This window comes from Schistocerca nitens, chromosome 10 (genome assembly GCF_023898315.1).
Source record: "Schistocerca nitens isolate TAMUIC-IGC-003100 chromosome 10, iqSchNite1.1, whole genome shotgun sequence".
Lineage (NCBI taxonomy): Eukaryota > Metazoa > Arthropoda > Insecta > Orthoptera > Acrididae > Schistocerca > Schistocerca nitens.
In genome coordinates, this window is record NC_064623.1 from 58,222,487 (window position 1) to 58,243,419 (window position 20,933).

The 20,933-nt window shown below is 40.3% G+C and overlaps 1 protein-coding gene across 5 annotated transcripts in view; it reads left to right on the plus strand.

Annotated features, from left to right (window-relative positions):
- The window catches only part of LOC126210129 (myoneurin-like), a 128,423-nt gene that overhangs the window by 25,349 nt on the left and 82,141 nt on the right, over positions 1–20,933 (plus strand). For all 5 annotated transcript variants that reach the window (XR_007540609.1, XM_049939276.1, XM_049939277.1 and 2 more), the window contains one exon: positions 4,473–4,535. Coding sequence is in view for 4 of the 5 variants with exons in the window: in XM_049939276.1 (XP_049795233.1) it covers positions 4,473–4,535 (63 nt within the window). In the remaining variant the exon portion in view is untranslated. The remainder of the gene's footprint in view (positions 1–4,472; positions 4,536–20,933) is intronic.

A 20,933-nucleotide genomic window follows, 5' to 3' on the forward strand; every position in this document is an offset into this window, starting at 1 on the left:
AGTGTTTCACAGGAATCTTGTGGGAACAAAAGAAGGTGTGTCAACTGTTTGTATTACACAGCCAGTGAGAGAGTAGCAGCTAGACAATATGTTTCGAAGTAATACATTTGGAGGAAGGGGTGAAACATTGCTGCGCGCGCATGCGCGTGCGCGCGCGCGCACACACACACACACACACACACACACACACACACACACACACACACACACACACACACAAAAATGCAAACGCAACGGTCACATACACAGTTGCAGTCTCAGGCAAGTGGAACCACACCTGAGACTGCAGTCGTGTGTGTGATTTGCGTTTGCGTGAGTGTGTGCATATGTGTGTCTATTGCTGACGAAGGTCTTATTGGCCAAAAGCTTTAATTGTGAGACTATTTGCAACTCAACATCTTCACTATATGGTGAGTAGCAACTTTCCTTCTCTGTATTAATAAACATTTACCTACCTTCCCACATGATTAAGTTTAAAAACACTGATTCACTTACTCAGTGTGCTCACGCAGATCGATTAAGTAGTCATTTCACCACCATGTTTGATACATTTTCAGGTCTCCGCAATTAATCCTTGAGAAATGCACCAACGGCCAACATCACAATGCCATACTAAATCACTCCACTTTAGAGCACTCACTGTTGTAATCACAAAATACTTCTCTCGGAACTCATTAATATGCCTGAAAACAGCAAAGGAAACAATTGTTTCAATTTCTGTGCTAGAATTATGAGGATTGTTCCAAAAGTAATGCCTCTTTTTATTCATGGAAACTATAGGAGATACATAAATCACAACAGCACAGCTAAATGGAGCAATTTTTCAGCTATAGCTGTCATTTTTCCATATGGTCATCACAATTTGTTATGCACTTTTTCCAACAATGAACCAGAGCCTGCGTGCCGCACTTGTAAAAATTGGGACCAGCTGAGGCTAATCATTTCCTTACAGCTTTGACAATAGCATCCGAGTCTTAAAACTGTTTGCTACTTAGTCAATCTTTCAAAGGCCCAAAGAGATGGAAGTCTGAAGGTGCTAAACCGGAACTCTATGGAGGATGTGGTAATTTTGCAATGAGTTGTGCGGTCAAACTGGTGTGGAGCCTGAGTGAAGCATTTCACAACAAAAATTATACAGTTCACAATGAGATAGAACACCATCAGGATTAGAGAAAATCTCAGACACTACGTTTTGAGAAGTCCTCCATTGTGTGGAATCCAGAAGAGTGTAAAACAGTTCAGAAATATACAGTGAAGCACTAAAGAAACTGGTTCAGGCATGCATATTCATTACGGTGATATGTAAACAGGCAGAATACGGCGCTGTGGTTGGCAGCGCCTGTATAAGACAACAAGTGCCTGACGCAGTTGTTAGATCGGTTACTGCCGCTACAGTGGCAGGTTATCAAGATTTAAGTGAGTTTGAATTTGGTGTTATAGTCAGCGCATGAGCAATGGGACACAGTGTTTCCGAGGTAACGATGAAGTGGGGAAATTCCCGTATGACCATTTCATGAGTGTACTGTCAATATGCAGTAAAACATCAAATCTCTGACATCGCTGTGGCCGGAAAAAGATCCTACAAGAACGGGACCTACGAGGGTCAGTCAAAAAGTAATGCCTCCTATTTTTTTTTCTACGTTTAATTGTCAGGAAATTTAAATGCAATTACATAGGTTGAAAACCACAACATTGAGGATCATTTTGTCATTTTTCAATGTAATCTCCGCCCATCTCTACAGTTTTGGTCCATCTTTGAACAAGGGCATGTATCCCAGCACGGTAAAAATCACAGCTCTGCTTCCTAAGCCATTGACGCACGGATGTTTTGACGGCCTCCTCATCTTCAAAATGAATCCCACGATGAGCTTCTTTTAGTGGCCCGAACAGATGGAAGTCTGATGGTGCCAGGTCAGGGCTGTATGGGGGATGAGGCAAAACTTCCCATCCAATTTTGACAATCTCGTCAGAGGTGTGACGACTGGTGTGTGGTCTTGCATTGTCATGCAAAAGAAGAACATCTGCCATTGATTTTGTTGGGCGAACTCGCTGAAGACGTGCTTTAAGTTTTTTGAGGGTTGTGACGTATTGAACAGAATTTATTGTGCATCCCTGCTCCAAAAAATCAACCAGAATCACACCCTCTGTATCCCAGAAAACTGTTGCCATAACTTTCCCTGCCGATCGCACAGTTTTGAATTTTTTCTTCCTCGGCGAGCTTGTGTGACGCCACTCCATTGACTGCCTCTTTGATTCGGGTTCAAAAAAATGCACCCATGTTTCGTCCCCGGTCACAATTTTTTTCAGAAACTCATCTCCCTCCAAACGGAAGCGCTGCAAGTGTTGGGAGGCTATTGTTTTCCTTGCCTCTTTATTCTGATCGGTTAACATTCTTGGAACCCACCGTGCACAAACTTTTGAGTACCCCAATTGTTTAATAGTCGTGATCACACTGCCTTTACTAAGAGAAATAATGCGACACACTTCATCTGCAGTCACCCGACGGTCACCACGAATGATGTCATCAACTTGCTGAATGTTGTGTGGAGTCACTGCACTCACCGGCCTGCCGCTCCGCTTTTCGTCAGTCAACGGTGTTTGCCCTTCAGCTTCCTTACAATGACGAACCCATCGTCTAACAGTGCTGACATCCACTGTCACAACACCATACACCTTCTTCAGTCTTTCATGAATGCGTATGGGCGTTTCACCTTCTGCATTCAAGAATTCAATCACACAACGCTGTCTCAAACGAACATCGATGTCGGCCATCTTACAAACTTCTGCTGTGCTGCCACCTGTTGACACAGAAAGTTACTACTGCAGTGGATTGCAGAAGAAGGTTTGAGGAATGGCGCCAAATTCAAATTTTTCACTTAACTTAATTTCTTTAAGTAGAAAAAAAATGGGAGGCATTACTTTTTGACCGACCCTCGTACATTGACTGAAGAGAATCGTTCAACATGACAGAAGTGCACCCCCTCCGCAAATTGCTGCAGATTCCAATGCTGTGCCATCAACAAGTATCAGCATGTGAACCATTCAACAAAACATCATCGATATGGGCTTTTGGAGCGGAAGGCCCCCTCGTGTGTGCCCTTGACAAAACAAAGCTTTACACCTCACCTGGGCCATCAACACCTGTTGATGTCTGGAGACATGTTGCCTGGTCATTTCAAATTGTATAGAGTGGCTTGACATGCACGGATATGGAGACAACCTCATGAATCCCTGGACCCTGCATGTCAGCAGAGGACTGTTTAAGTGATGGAAGCTCTGTAATGGTGTGGGGCATGTGCAGTTGGAGTGATATGGGACCTCTGATATGTCTAGATATGACTCTGACAGATGACACATACGTAAGCATCCTCTCTGATCCCCTGCATCCATTCATGTCCACTGTGCATTCTGATGGACTTGGACAATTCCAGCAGGACAATGTGACACCCTACACTTCCAGAAATGCTACGGAGTGGTTGCAGGAACTCTTTTCTGAGTTTAAACACTTCTGCTGGCCACCAAACTTCCCAGACATGAACATTATTGAGCATAACTGGGATGCCTTGCAACGTGTTGTTCAGAAGAGATCTTCACCCCCTCGTACTCTAACGGATTTATGGACAGCCCTGCAGGATTCATGGTGTGCTTTCCATCTAGCAATACTTCAGACATTAGTAGAGTCCATACCACGTCAGTTGCATCACTTCATTGTGCTTGGTTGGGCCCTACAATACATTAGGCAGGCGTACCAGTTTTTTTGGCTCTTCAGTGTACATTCCTACAGTATGTTGTTAAGATGAACCACTTCTGTTGATTACAGTAATAACTGTTATTATTTGGAAGCATTTGATATACTCTATTTACATTTATAAAGCTACGTCTTAAGATTGTGCTTTGTTACCACAAATTCTTCTATTTTGGATTATTCAGTTGCTGTTCAACAAATGCTAGTTCCTTCATGGTTTCTCTCAAACAGAAGAAGATATTTATAATGCTGTATCATGAAAGGTTATGTCTACTGAACAAGGTCTGCTAACAAAGCTATGCAGATTGGTACTGGAAGTGATGACATAAGTTACAGAATGAGTGGCCAAGAAGACATTCATTTCATTTAGTTTTATATTTGTGAGAGATTTAAATTTCCCTGTCCTAAGTCTAAGGACACTTATAAAAAAACAATTTAGATTCTTGCAAACAGAAAACAATACAAGTCAGCTCAAGTTTAGTCCCACTGACCAAATCTATGTATGTATAGCACAAGTAAGCTTTCAAACACTGGCTTAAATACCAACTTCCATCCAATAATAATAAATTGGTTGAAGCTTAAATGAAACAAAACAAAATGTAAATATACATCATGTAATTCCTAAGTACATAAGTCTAGAACTTTTCACATACTCTTTTATGAGTTATGATTTAATCTCAGACCATTGTTTGTAGTTCGTCTTCACTTATTAGTTTTTCTTTTTCAGAAGACTGCACCAGAAGAAGGTGGAAGTTCTGTTAGCAGTGAGATGATTGTCAAACAAGAACCAGTAAGTAGTATTAACAAGAGCAATCATGTTGTTTATTAAGACTCAGAAGCTCAAGAATAAACCTAGGAATTCTGTTATCAAGAAAGGAAAAACAGAAGACTAAATCCTTCTACAATCATTTATTGTCCAGCATAGTCACATAAAATATAGAATATAACTGACCTGTTTTGGCACCTATGAGGCGTTTACAGTTGGTCTTGCTTTTTTGTGAAAATGTGATACATTGTACTGTTTCGTTTGTTTGTGTGCACGTGCGCATGTGTGTGCGTGTGTAATTACTTCCCGTATAAAAACTACAATATGCACCTACCTTTATTGAGAAAGATTCAACAAGGCAACTTACTTCCACCCCACCCTCCCTCTTGGTTGAGAATGCTTTCACCTCAGGTTTTGCAATTTCATTGCCCTCGTGTTTCATTAGTTAGTAACAACAAATGAATTATTAATTTTCTTGGTCAGTCTTCCAACTGGATCTCTCTCAACATATTTCTTCATAATTTCACACCCCAGAAATCTTTGACAAACAGAAGCATCACAGCTCTCTTTGATTATAGGTGGCGTTCTTGAGATGTTTTGCTAGTATCAATGAACTAATATCTCTTATTTAGGACATATTTGTTTCATACGCACATCAAAAAAAGTTTTGCATCACCCCGGTTCTCACAACTCTTGAATATAGACATTGAATGTGGATATTGTGTCACAGACACAGTCCCTTTGACTGTTCAGAGATGTCTCTAAACCTGCTCAAAGATGTAAACAACCATACATGTGCAGTGCCTATCAGACGGAGGGGGTCTGACAGCTGATCAGTTCCAGTCATTCCACCAGGAAGGAGGTACATGGCTCATGTTGTCTGTAGTTCAACCATGCCTTGATGGTCGCTACCATGGTTTGATTGCGTCCGCTTTGTTACTTTGTCCAGGCGTCTCAGAGTGAACCAAAGTGATGTTGTTCAGACATGGAGGAGATAGAGAGAGACAGCAACTGTCGATGTCATGCCTCATTCAGGCCGCCCAAGGGCTACTACTGCAGTGGATGACTGCTACCTATGGATTATGGCTCGGAGAAACCCTGATAGCAATGCCACCATATTGAATAATGCTTTTCATGTAGCCACAGGACTTTGTTGTATGACTCAAACTGTGTGCAGTAGGCTGCATGACGCGCAACTTCACTCCCGACATCCATGGCGAGGTGCATCTTTGCAACCACAACACAATGCAGCGCAGTACAGATGGGCCCAACAACATGCCGAATGGATTGCTCAGGACTGGCATCACGTTCTCTTCACTGATGAGTGTCGCATATGCCTTCAACCAGACAATCGTCGGAGATGAGTTTGGAGGCAACCCAATCAGGCTGAATGCGTTAGACACACTGCCCATTGGGTGCAGCGAGGTGGAGGTTCCCTGCTGTTTTGGGGTGGCATTGTGTGGGGCTGACGCACGCCGCTGGTGATCATGGAAGGCGTTGTAATGGCTGTATGGTACGTGGATGCCACCCTCCAACTGCTAGTGCAATCATATCGGCAGCATATTGGCAAGGCATTTGTCTTCATGGACGACAATTCGCATCCACGTCATGCACATCTTGTGAATGACTTCCTTCAGGGTAATGACATTGCTTGACTAGAGTGGCCAGCATGTTCTCCAGACATGAACCCTATCAAACATGCCTGGGATAGATTTAAAGGGGCTGTTTATGGATGATGTGACCCACCAACTAATCTGAGGGATCTAGGCCAAATTGCCATTGAGGAGTGGGACAATCTGAACCTACAGTGCCTCGATGGACTTGTGGATAGTATTCCATGACGAATACAGGCATGCATCAATGCAAGAGGATGTGCTACTGGGTGTTGGAGGTACTGGTGTGTACAGCAATCTGGACAACCAACTCTGAAGGTCTCACTGTATGGTGGTACAGCATGCAATGTGTGGTTTACACGAGCAATAAAAAGGGCAGAAATGATGTTTATTTATTTATTTATTTATTTATTGTTCCGTGGGACCAAATTAAGGAGAAATCTCCATGGTCATGGAACGAGTCAATACATTAAATTATAACACGATATTAGAAACAGATAAAATGAAATATAGAAAAAAAAACATATTCAGGTGACAAGTCATAAGTTTAAATGAAGACAATCAACAATGTAACACTGGAATTTGCTTAATTTTTTAGCTCTTCCAGGAGCTCCTCGACAGAATAGAAGGAGTGAGCCATGAGGAAACTCTTCAGTTTGGACTTAAAAGAGTTTGGGCTACTGCTAAGATTTTTGAGTTCTTGTGGTAGCTTATTGAAAATGGATGCAGCAGAATACTGCACTCCTTTCTGCACAAGAGTCAAGGAACTGCATTCTACATGCAGATTTGATTTCTGCCTAGTATTAACTGAGTGAAAGCTGCTAACTCTTGGGAATAGGCTAATATTGCTAACAACAAACGACATTAAAGAAAATATATACTGTGAGGGCAATGTCAGAATTCCCAGATTTTTGAATAGGGGTCGACAAGAGGTTCTCGAACTTACACCACATATAGCTCGAACAGCCCGTTTTTGAGCCAAAAATACCCTTTTTGAATCAGAAGAATTACCCCAAAAAATAATACCATACGACATAAGCGTATGAAAATATGCGAAGTAGACTACTTTTCGTGTTGAAGTGTCACTTATTTCAGATACTGTTCTAATGGTAAATAAAGCAGCATTTAGTTTCTGAACAAGATCCTGAACATGGGCTTTCCACAACAGCTTACTATCTATCCGTACGCCTAGGAACTTGAACTGTTCCGTCTCGCTTATAACATGCCCATTCTGTCTGATTAAAATGTCAGTTCTTGTTGAATTGTGAGTTAGAAACTGTAAAAACTGAGTCTTACTGTGATTTAGCATCAAATTATTTTCCACAAGCCACGAACTTATTTCATGAACTAAATTATTTGTTACTGTTTCAATATTACACACAAGATCCTTCACTATCAAGCTGGTGTCATCAGCAAACAGAAATATTTTTGAATCACCTGTAATACTAGAAGGCATATCATTTATATAAATAAGAAACAGCAGTGGCCCCAGCACCGACCCTTGGGGAATGCCCCACTTAACAGTGCCCCATTGGGACTGAACATCACTACCACTCTCAATATTGCGGAGAATTACCCTCTGCTTTCTGTTCTTAAAGTAAGAGGCGAACCAATTGTAAGCTACTCCCCTTACTCCATAATGGTCCAACTTCTGCAGTAATATTTTGTGGTCAACACAGTCAAAAGCCTTCGTTAAATCAAAGAAAACACCTAGCGTTCGCAACCTTTTATTTAATCCGTCGAAAACCTCACAGAGAAAAGAGAATATAGCATTTTCAGTTGTTAAACCATTTCTAAAACCAAACTGAACATTTGACAGCAAATTATGTGAATTTAAATGCTCCAGTAACCTTGTATATACAACCTTCTCGATAACTTTAGCAAACACCGATGGCATAGAAATAGGTCTAAAATTGTCAACATTATCAATGTCTCCCTTTTTATAAAGTGGCTTCACTACCGAGTATTTTAATCGATCAGGAAACCGACCACTCCTAAAGGAAAAGTTACAGATATGGCTAAGTACTGGGCTAACATACATAGAACAATACTTCAGTATTCTGCTAGATACCCCGTCATATCCATGAGAGTTCTTGGTCTTTAGTGATTTAATTATTAACTCAATCTCCCTCTTGTCAGTATCATGGAGGAGCATTTCAGGTAACAGTCTCGGAACACTTTTTTCTAAGAGCGCTATATGATTCCCTGTAGGAATTAGGTTTCTATTTAGTTCACCTGCTATATTCAGAAAGTAATTATTAAATACTGTACATATATGCGACTTATCAGTAACACGGACATTCCCACTACGCACTGATTCTATATCCTCGACCTGTCTCTGCAGACCAGCAACTTCCTTTACGACTGACCATATGGTTTTAATTTTATCCTGAGACTTAGCTATTCTATCTGCATACCACATACTTTTTGCCTTCCTAATAACATTTTTAAGCACCTTACAATACTGTTTGTAATGGGCTGCTGCATTTAGATTTTGACTGTTTCTAACGTTTTGATATAATTGCCACTTTGTTCTACAAGATATTCTTATCCCTGTAGTCAGCCACCCAGGCTGCCTGTTTGTGCTAGTACCCTGTTTTAAACGTTGTAACGGAAAGCAACTTTCAAAGAGCATGAGAAAGGTCTTTAGAAAAGCATTATATTTATCGTTTACTGTCTCAGCGCTATAAACATCTTGCCACTCTTGTTCCTTTATAAGGTTTACAAAGGTCTCTACAGCAACCGGATCAGCTTTCCTGAACAGCTGATGACTATATTTAACACGAGTTGCAGCATAAAAATCTTTTAAAGTTAAAATTTGCGCATCATGATCTGAAAGGCCATTCACCTTTTTTCTAACAGAATGCCCTTCTAGTAATGAGGAATGAACAAAAATGTTGTCTATGGTTGTTCTACTGTTCCCTTGCACTCTCGTTGGAAAGAATACGGTTTGCATAAGATTATATGAATTAAAGAGGTCTACCAGCATCCTCTTCCTTGCACAATCACTTATACAATTAATATTGAAGTCACCACATATAACTAACTTTTTGTATTTCCTATAAAGTGAACCAAGAACCTCCTCTAGCTTTAGCAAAAATGCTGTGAAATCGGAGTCTGGGGATCTATAAATAACAACAGTTACAAGTTTAACTCCGTTAAATTTAACCACACCTGCACAACATTCAAACACCTTTTCAGTGCAGTACTTTGAAACATCAATTGACTCAAATGCGATGCCGTTTTTCACATACATGGCTACTCCCCCACACCGCAAAGAGCTCCTCGAAAAGCAGCCAGCCAACCTGTATCCTGGTAAAGGAAGCCTCTGAATTATCTCCTTATTTAAGAAGTGTTCAGATATACCAATAATTTCAGAGTCAACATCTATAAGCAGTTCACTAACTTTATCCCTAATACCTTGTATATTTTGATGAAATATACTAATTCCCTCATTACTCGGATACCTAAGCTTTGTCAAAAGTGATTCCCTTGTTAGAGAGACTTCCCTTAAGCAGGAATACCTATCAGCTGACTTCAATCTAAAAAAGGTGCAGCTCTAACACACACTACTGCAGGAATTTTCCCATGAGTGATCCCACCAACCCCACCTATGCTGTCACCTATAAGCTTTGCCAACCTCCCCTTCCCATACCTGTTGAGGTGCAGGCCGTGTCTAGTGAAACCCGTCCTGCTGATAGACTCCACCGACACCACTGAAATGTGACCCATGCTTTCTGTCATCAGCGCACCCCCAAGTCTCATGTTATTACGCCTGACGGCTGTATTAAGATGAGGCCGATCGTGACGCTGAAACAGTTCCACGAAATGCACATTCGTGTTGCCAGTCAGAGTGGCTATCTTTTCCAGGTCACCATCTATGTTATACTCCCCATCCCTACCAATACTATTACCAGCCCCACCCACAATCACTACCTGATCCTCTTTAGTAAAATCCCTACATAACCCCCCTATGTTAACAGTCACCTGAGCCAACCCTGCATTAGGCTTCACAATGCTGGTGACCTGGTACTCACTTCCCAGCACTTCCTGCAACTGCTGGCCTACACCTCTGCCATGTGAACTACCTAACAGCAGAACCTTCTTCTTCCTCTTCGACTTTGCAACTGTTCTAGGCACAGTAACTACTGAGGTCTGCTGCATACTTCCTACATCTACAGCTACTAGAGATTCCTCTCCACTAGACTCTGACAGTTGGTCATATCTATTGTAAACACCAATAGTAAAACTATCTGAAAATCTTCTTCTCCTAGCAGATCTCTTGCCAACAGCCAGCTCCCATTCCCCAACCCCCTTCTCCCTCCTCATCCTATCTAGCTCCTCCTGTGCGTTTTTCAACTGCACCTGAAGGGCACAGATCCTACGCTCCTGCTCCTCTATCAGTTTACTCTTGCTACATAACCTGCAGTTCCAGGAGAGGATCTCACCAGAATGCCCACTGGCTTCCCCACTGCATTCCCCCCAGTGAAAATACTTCGAACAAGTGTCACACCGCAATCCACTACTCACGAACCTACGGCAAAGCCCACACTTCTCACTCATGGTAAAATTTTACTTTTTCTAAGTTCCGCTACTACAATAAGAAGATGCTAAAAACCTGACTACAATAATCACAAACTTACTCTACAAGGGAAGTAACTACTATTATTAACAGTATTAATAAACAACAAATGTGAATATAACAAAAGACTAATACAGAAAGAGAATCAAACGTCTAATCACACAGTAACGAGCTGTAAACAGTTCCCAAAAGGTTCTTCTGAAATTATTTCACCAGAAAACACCACGAACACCGGTTGAAGACTACTAAAGTTCCTAAATAAATCACTATGCACAAACAATTAATTAGTACTTAGCTTTCGATGCGCCGCTACAGCTGCAACTGGTCAGCGCGGAATGTAAACACAGGCAAGAGGTTTATGATGTTTATGTTGATCTCTGTTCCAGTTTTCTGTACAGGTTCCGGAACTCTCGGAACCGAGGTGATGCAAAACTTTTTTTGATGTGTGTAGATTCATATAAACAGGCAAGTTGCTTGTACAGCAAACAATTTGCTTGTATGGCAAACAAGGAAGTTTGTAACTAGCAAACCTGGCAGTGCTCACAGTTGCTAAAGATGTATGGGAATTTGCTGTATGCCCTAATCTCCCCCCCACCCCCACTCCCCACCCCCGCCCTTCTATCTTTTGTCTTGCTTATTATTGTTTATCGCCAACAAAACCTTGATTGGAAATTGAAGTTGCTTAAAATGAATGAGTAAATCAGTTGGGATTAGAGTAAATCAGTTGGGTTTAGTGGTATACGAGGTATGACAGACCCTCTCAGTGCTGGATCTGTGAGGATACTAACATCAGTAGCAGTATTTTGAATCTGTGATTGGATAGGATTATAGAGTTTCAGAAGATTCAGATTCCATAATAGTTCTCTAATCATGAGAAGAAAAAAATCATAAATCAGTTTTCTTGTTTTCTGTTAAACTGACAGTGAGAAAGAAAAATTTGTCTAATCATTTGCATGCCATGCTATTTTTGTTAAAAAACTGACTGCAAGAAGAAAAACAAAACCGCCTTTTTTATAACACATCACAGGATTTTCTTTGTAATATAAAATAAATGAACAATTGACAGGAATGTCAATATAAAGAGTGGGAGGTATGGAACAGTGACCAGACAGCTCGGCAAATGGAAATCAGACCTATCTGCAGAGGGTACAGAGAAGTTTCCATGGAAAGTTTTCAGCTCAGGCACCATCAGTGCAATCATTACATGGTCAAGTGCCCTTAAGCTACTACCAAGTTCTTTGTCACTAAACTTTGAAAAAACTAAACTCTGGGGAAAAAACACATTACATGCAGTTCAGAACTTATAACAGGTTTTTCACCTGCGTGTGCCTAAAATATATCAGACAGATTATTATTGTTTTATATTGCTTCAAACATGCTGTAAGAATACTCTGTAGTGCTCACTCATGACTGTCTTGTAGGTATCTGTTTGAGTTGGGCTTTCTGACTGCTGCTTCACGGTATATTTATTCCGTCATGAAGTTTGTTGTAAACAATCCACTGCAGTTCAAAAGGAACAGTGATGTACATAATTACAATTCCAGAAGAAAAAATGACATTCATTACTCCACATTAAGGTTGTAGTTAGTGCAAAAGAAGGTGCACAGTGCTGCAACTATAATTTTTAGTAGTTTGCTCAGTGATATAAGACATCTGACAGAAAGCAAAGTCAAATTTGAAAAAAAAACTGAAGAAGTTTCTCCTAAATAACTCCTGTTCTAGAGAAGAATTTCTGTTATTGTAATGTGTAAAAGGTGGTAGGTAAGGATTAACTACGAATGTACGTACCTTGATTAAAAAAGTGAAGCAGCGGGAAGACAAGTACGGATGCCAGTGTAACTTCATGCATATACGTGCTATCAGTATGTATGTAAGTGAATAGCGTGCAAGGTAAGAGTCCGGAAGACTCTTTGTAAAGTTTTATCCATTTGTGTCTATTGTTGTTACCGGCCCCCATAGGATATGTAAGGGGTGGGAACATCATCAGGGGGTTAAGTATCACTGTGAACAATACGGAGATACCACATGCTCTTGTGAGGCAGCATTATCAGCACCTGACAGAGTTTAACAGCAACCTCATTGTGGGTCTCTATTTGGCTGACTGGTTAATTTGTGCAATATCCAGATTTGTGATGCATTCAGATGTAACAGTGGCCCAATGTCGGATTGCTTGGGAATGTGAGGCAGGCATACTCATCGTCAAGATTGTAACATACGATTTCAGTAGTGTGACATATCCACTAAATGTTTTTTCACTATTTTTTTGTGATAGAAGTGTTATTGAAAGATGTATGTACTTTACTAAAACATAAGTCTTTATTTAGCTGATTATCTTAAAGTTGGCTCCATTGTCTCCTGTCAGGGGTATAAGTGCGTCCACCAGTTTTGGCAGCACAAAAAGAATATACAGTTGCCAGGACTGTGAGCGTTTGATGAATAACTAGCTGTGAAATAAATAAAACATCTATAGTCTAAACTCTCAATACTTTTTTTTCCTCTTTCAGTCAAATTTGGTTGAAAAAATGCGGAACATGTTGTGGGACATCATGGAATATTCTTGCTTCAGCCTCTAAAGTTTCCTGAAGTTTTGTTAAGTGGTGGTACTATACATTGCTTTCAGAATTTCATCTGTAATGGAGGTGTGTTCCAAGCAGGAGGTGTCATCGAGTTTCTTTTGGCGAAAAACAACGGTGCTGCAGATACTCATCGGCACTTCCAGAACGTGTACAGAGACCTGGCAGTGAACAAAAGCATGCTGAGTTGTTGGGTGAGGCATCTGTCACCCTCGCAACAACATTGCACAAACCTATCTCATCACCAGCATGTCGGCTGGCCGCTCACAGCTGTCACTCCTGCAATAACGGAACATGCAGACACTCTCATTTGAGGTGATCAAGGGGTCACAATCAAATACCTCACTGCACGACAGGACGCCTCTGTTGGTAGTGCTGACACTCATCCACTAGTTGGGGTGCTGAGAGGTTTGTGCCCGTCTGGGTTCCTCACTGCCTAACACAAAATCATAAAGAGCAACAAATGACTGTCGGTGCAGAATTGCTTGTGCATTATGAGGCTGATAATGACAACTTTTTGTCAAACGTTGTCACAAGTGATGAAACGGGTTCATCACTTCAAATAGGAAACAAAATGGCAATCTGTAGACTGACACCACACCATCTCTCCTCTGAAGAAAAAGTTCAAAGCTGCACCCTCAACCAGTAAAGTCATGGTGATCATCTTCTGGGATACTGAAGGGGCTATTCTGTTTAATATCCTCCCTCATGGTGCAGCAATCAGCTGTGAAGTGTGTTGTACTACCCTCAGGAAACTGAAAAAAACAAGTTCAGTTTATTCATCACCACAAAAATGCAAACTAACTTCTCCTTCTCTATGACAATGCAAGGCCTCACACAAGTCTGTGCACCTAAGAGGAGCTCACAGAACTTCATTGGACTGTTCTTCCTGCGGTGCTTCCCTTTCTTGCATGCTCATATGTGTGTGTGTGTGTGTGTGTGTGTGTGTGTGTGTGAGAGAGAGAGAGAGAGAGAGAGAGAGAGAGAGAGAGTGAGTGGATCTGTCAGTTTGTTGTGGTCTAAGTTACCTTTTATTGTTCCCCAAATACAGCTGTCTTTCTGTTTTGTGCTCATGGGCCAGCTACTCTGTACCATAGCCGTGTACGAACTTATTTGTCTTGACTTTGTCTCCAGGCAGGATGATGATGTAAGAGAGTGTCTCACTATTTCCAGCTGCTGAATGTCGAACATGTCTTCAATGATAACATGCTATACTGCTTCAGCTAATTACACCAACTGTGAAGACATATCCAAGTATCAGTAAATCACAATTTCAAACACCTCATTCAATATGTCTGGCCACAGTGAACTCAGCTTAAGATATAAAATTTATGGTCTTCATTTGTCTTGAGCATTTACATTGTAATATGTCTGTTTTCTCTGAGATGTTCATGACACCTTCAAGGGGTGTCACCAAGGCATAAATGTCCACGTCCAGCAAGTGCTACTGCACTCACTGAGATGTGCCGTGCCTCTGCTGTGTTACATCACTGTGTATGAACAATTTGCACAGATAAGGTTTCCACAGTATATTTTTTGCACTACATTAAATGTTTATAAAAGACACAACCATTTTTCACCAGCACGAATGTCTTCAATGGAACATAGATCGTTCTCACAAATAATCCATGTTACACTACATTCCTCATCCTCACTACAGCCCGGATCTCGCACCTTCTGACTTCCATCTATTTGGCCCAAAGAAGAACACACTCTGTGGGAAGCAGTACATAAAAGATGGGGAGGTTATTGATGCAGCAAGATGTTAGTTCTGATGTCGACCAGTAGAGAGGTATTATGCAGGCATACAGGCCCTCCTAGCTGTTGCATTGAACAGAGACTGTGTTGAAACACAGGGTTTTTAGCCAATAGACTGGGGGAAAGACACGGTGTATTGAAATTCTGAATAAAACTGTCTTTCTTTAAGGAAAAAAATGGGTTCCATTGAATGCCCCTCGCATATAGCTACAAATTCCAACCAAATATGTCTGCCCTATGCAGCATCTCAAACATGACTTGACTATTCCACATTGAAACTTTGCATACTCTGTTCATTAAAAACATACGTCATAGTTGTCTGTAAATGCAGTAAATGAAGCAGGCAAAAAGGAATACAGACGTCTCAAAAATGAGATAGACAGGAAGTGCAAAATGGCTAAGCAGGGATGGCTAGAGGACAAATGTAAGGATGTAGAGGCATATCTCACTAGGGGTAAGATAGATACTGCCTACAGGAAAATTAAAGAGACCTTTGGAGAAAAGAGAACCACTTGTATGAATATCAAGAGCTCAGATGGAGACCCAGTTCTAAGCAAAGAAGGGAAAGCAGAAAGGTGGAAGGAGTATATAGAGGATCTATACAAGGGCGATGTACTTGAGGACAATATTATGGAAATGGAAGAGGATGTAGATGAAGATGAAATGGGAGATAAGATACTGCGTGAAGAGTTTGACAGAGCACTGAAAGACCTGAGTCAAAACAAGGCCCCGGGAGTAGACAACATTCCATTAGAACTACTGAAGGCCTTGGGAGAGCCAGTCCTGATAAAACTCTACCATCTGGTGAGCAAGATGTATGAAACAGGTGAAATACCCTCAGACTTCAAGAAGAATATAATAATTCCAATCCCAAAGAAAGCAGGTGTTGACAGATGTGAAAATTACCGAACTATCAGTTTAATAAGTGACAGCTGCAAAATACTAATGCGATTCTTTACAGACGAATGGAAAAACTGGTAGAAGCCGACCTCGGGGAAGATCAGTTTGGATTCCGTAGAAATGTTGGAACACGTGAGGCAATACTAACCTTACGACTTATCTTAGAAGAAAGATTAAGGAAAGGCAAACCTACGTTTCTAGCATTTGTAGACTTGGAGAAAGCTTTTGACAATGTTGACTGGAATACTCCCTTTCAAATTCTAAAGGTCTCAGAGGTAAAATACAGGGAGCGAAAGGCTATTTACAATTTGTACAGAAACCAGATGGCAGTTATAAGAGTCGAGGTGCATGAAAGGGAGGCAGTGGTTGGGAAGGGAGTGAGACAGGGTTGTAGCCTCTCCCCGATGTTATTCAATCTGTATATTGAGCAAGCAGTAAAGGAAACAAAAGAAAAATTCGGAGTAGGTATTAAAATCCATGGAGAAGAAATAAAAACTTTGAGGTTCGCCGATGACATTGTAATTCTGTCAGAGACAGCAAAGGACTTGGAAGAGTAGTTGAACGGAATGGACAGTGTCTTGAAAGGAGGATATAAGATGAAAGCAAAATGAGGATAATGGAATGTGGTCGAATTATGTCGGGTGATGCTGAGGGAATTAGATTAGGAAATGGGACACTTAAAGTAGTAAAGGAGGTTTGCTATTTTGGGAGCAAAATAACTGATGATGGTCGAAGTAGAGAAGATATAAAATGTAGACTGGCAATGGCAAGGAAAGCGTTTCTGAAGAAGAGAAATTTGTTAACATCGAGTATAGATTTAAGTGTCAGGAAGTCGTTTCTGAAAGTATTTGTATGGAGTGTAGCCATGTATGGAAGTGAAACATGGACGATAAATAGTTTGGACAAGAAGAGAATAGAAGCTTTCGAAATGTGGTGCTACAGAAGAATGCTGAAGATTAGATGGGTAGATCCCATAACGAATGATGAAGTATTGAATAGAATTGGGGAGAAAAGGAGTGTGTGGCACAACTTGACAACAAGAAGGGATCGGTTAGTAGGACATGTTCTGAGGCATCAAGGGATCACAAATTTAGCATTGGAGGGCAGCGTGGAGGGTAAAAATCGTAGAGGGAGACCAAGAGATGAATACACTAAGCAAATTCAGAAGGATGTGGGTTGCAGTAAGTACTGGGAGATGAAGAAGCTTGCACAGGATAGGGTAGCATGGAGAGCTGCATCGAACCAGTCTCAGGACTGAAGACCACAACAACAACAGTTGTCTCAGGGTGGAGCTGCATACTGTCTGCTTTATGCTCTGATGCAGTAGTGACCACTCAATGAACAATGCTGGTGATCCTGCGGTCAAATACTTGAGGGAGACACTTAATCCGAGTTAAAGATTACTAAACATAAGAGATCAGGGTAATCACAGTAATATTGTATGCTATGCTCCAGATTTATATTTTAAGTCATTTATTTATTCAGTAAGATGCAGCTTCCTACTGAATGGTGGCCCTTGATGAAATAATATGAGTTCATCTAGTAAGTATGTCCTATTTTCAACTTAACTAGTAGCACATGAGTGATGGTAGTCTCTGTTTAATATGCCCAAATTATTAAGTGCGTTTATACACCACTTCTTCTAACCCCTTCACTCAGGTGCATAAACTGAAGTCCACGTATAACGAAATTACAGTCTCATGTTCTGACAGCTTAAGTCACAATTGCATCTCTGTTCAGAATCTATTGCTTGGCTCCCTCTCAATAGTGAAACATTACTTAGAAGAGGATGTGCATTTATCACACTTAGAATCACATACTGTCATCAAGGTAAATAAGCTAAATTAATTTGATACACTAATAACTACATACCGCTTCATTTATAAGTGTATGCGTGGAGTACTTTCTGATGTGACACACTTAATGTAGACACTTATCATCATAGCATGTTTAGTAATAATGTAATTTGCCATTTTCTTTATAGTTTTCACATAATTAGCTGCAAATTGTTTATTTCTTGTTCATTAAGTATGTTCACGACAAGCTTGTTTCAGCATATGTGCCATTTTTAAATGTTACTGTTAACATTACATTTATATAACATTTTATTCTATGTCTATGTACGAGGGTAATCCCAAAAGTAAGGTCTCCTATTTTTTATAAGTACATAGACCTGTTTATTTCTACAATGGTTTACAGCAGTTTACAGCTTGAACATTTAGCTATTTTTCGACATAATTACCATTTCTGTCGCATTTTTGTAGACGCTGTGGCAGTTTTTGTATGCCCATGTCATACCAGCTCGCCGCCATGCTGTTCAGAAAGTTATGGACCTCTTCTTTCACCTCTTCGTCAGAGCTGAATCGCTTTCCGGCCAAATGTTCTTTTAACCTAGGGAACAGGTGATCGTCACTGGCGCCAAGTCAGGACTATAGGGTGGGTGGGTGATTATGTTCCACTGAAACTGTTGCAGGAGAGCAACGGTTTGCCGAGCGATGTGTGGGTGAGCGTTGTCATGGAGAATGTGTACGCCCTTGCTCAACATTCCTCTTCTCCAGTTCTGAATTGCCCGTTTGAGTTTTTTCAGAGTCTCACAGTACCTGTCAGCGTTAATTGTGGTCCTAGCGATTCAGCTCCGACGACGAGGTGAAAGAAGAGGTTTGTAACTTTCTGAACAGCATGGCAGCAAGCTGGTATGACATGGGCATACAAAAACTGGCACAGTGTCTACAAAAATGCATCGACAGAAATGGTGATTTTGTCGAAAAATAGCTAAATGTTCAAGCTGTAAACTGCTGTAAACCATTGTAGAAATAAACAGGTCTATGTACTTATAAAAAAATAGGAGACCTTACTTTTGGGATTTCCCTTGTAATAGTAGTATGGCATTTTATCTTATATTAGATTTACATCTAGAAGGAGTGATGTCCATAAAACATCTTGCAGCCTAAGTTCTTTTATGCACTGCATTGTTAACATACGTCATATATTTACTTTCTACAGAAATTTTTTGTTATTTTTTGACAGTTGTAAAATGGCAGTTCATTCCAATAATGCTTTATGTTTACAAGTAAATTATATTCACAAGTGAATTATATCTTAGGTAATCATATCTTGTAGACATAAAGGATGATTGGAATGATTTGTCATTTTATGACTAAAAAAATAACACAAAATATCTATATAAAGTAAATACATAACCTGTGTTAACAATTTAATACATAAAAGAACTTAAGTTCTAAGATGATTTATGGATGTCACTCCATCTAAACATAAGTATAATGTAAGACAAAATCTCATAACACTGTTACATTGACATAGGAATGATCTATAATTTTATAACTCTCAAAAAATAATTTGAAATTCCACTATTATTCTTCCATAGAAAATTAATACATGTCCTGTATTATCAATGTAGTAAATAAAAGGAATTATGTTCCAAGATATTTTATGGACATCACTCCATGTAGACGTAAGTATAACATGAGACAAAATCTCATAGTACTATTATGTAGATGTAGAAAAAAAATGATATGTAAATGTAATGTCAATAGGAACACTCGAAAATGGGACACATGCTGAAACATACTTGCAATGAATGAGAAATTAACAATTTGCAGCTAATTTTTGCCACAAGTACAAGGAAGATGTCATAATATGACATTATACAAGCTGCAGGCACAGCAGAGAAAAATGTAATTTGCATCGCTGCTCGTGATAATGGCTGCTGTGCAATGCCATTATCCGATATTATGTCTGCCTTGTAAGACGGCATTGCTTTTTATTTATAGTGTGAATGAATACATTTTACAGTCCAGTTAAGCTTGCAATTACAGTTGGTGCCTGTATACACAGGCTTGCATTTCTTGGACATCCCTTAAGCTTACTGCATCAACATTCATTGTCTCAGTTTAAGCTGATAGAGTGTTCGTTATGTGAAGAGTCTTGGTAGTTCCAAATAACACCTAGCTTCAGCCGTCTGCAGCTGTTAGCTGCGCTTTCAGCTTTAACCTGTAGGTGCCTACCACTTAAGGCCAGACACTCACGCCCACTAATCCCTCCCTTGTCTGTAGGCCATCACCAGAGCTACCTTACAATTTGCCCAGCCTCGACTCACACACAGAACAGTGAACAGTTTTCTGTAATAATTCTACTTTGGACACATTTCTGAAAGGGAACTATCCCTGCCGTTCTTAAAAAGCTTAAACTAATGGTTACATGCCTTCATCACTCTGGCCTTTCCACAGCACTTGTTAGGACTTTCTGTTATTGTTCATGCTTCTGTGTATTACTGCAGTAGTGGAACCTTACCTAGTTTCCCCAGCTTTAACGTACAATTATGCCCTTTGTGGTATACAGTCACTGTAAAGAAACTTCTAAAGAAACCAGGACTATTGCATATTACGTGTAAAACTAAGCATAGCTCTGTAGATAAACAGATGCTGAATGAAACGCATTTGGCTGTCGAGAGGACAATGCCTGAAGCCTTCAGTGACTACCACATCAGAGTATTGTCTAATGATATTTCGTAATGCACAAAGAAATTCTGCCTGTATAAAGGCTGTTAGTGCCACCAAAGCTAATGTCCAGTTCCCAGTGAATGAGACAGAAACTGAAGTTGAGTGTAGCAAATCAAAAGCTGAAATGCTTATCTCTGTTTTCAAATGTTCCTTTACAAAGGAAAACCCAAAAGTTCCCCCTATTTAACCCTTGAACCACAGACTGGATGAGTGAAATCAGTGTCAGTCATATTGAAAACAGCTGAAATCATTAAACCTGAGCAAAGCTCCAGGGCCTGATGGAGTCCCTATCAGATTCTATACTGAATTTGCAGCTGAGTTAGCCCCTCTTGTAACTATAATCTATCGTAAATCCCCCAAACAAAAAACCACACTGAGTAGTTGAAAGAAAGGATGGATAACACCCATCTACAAGAAGGGTAGTAGAAGTGATCCATAAAACTACCATCCAATATCTTTGACATTGGTTTGTTGCA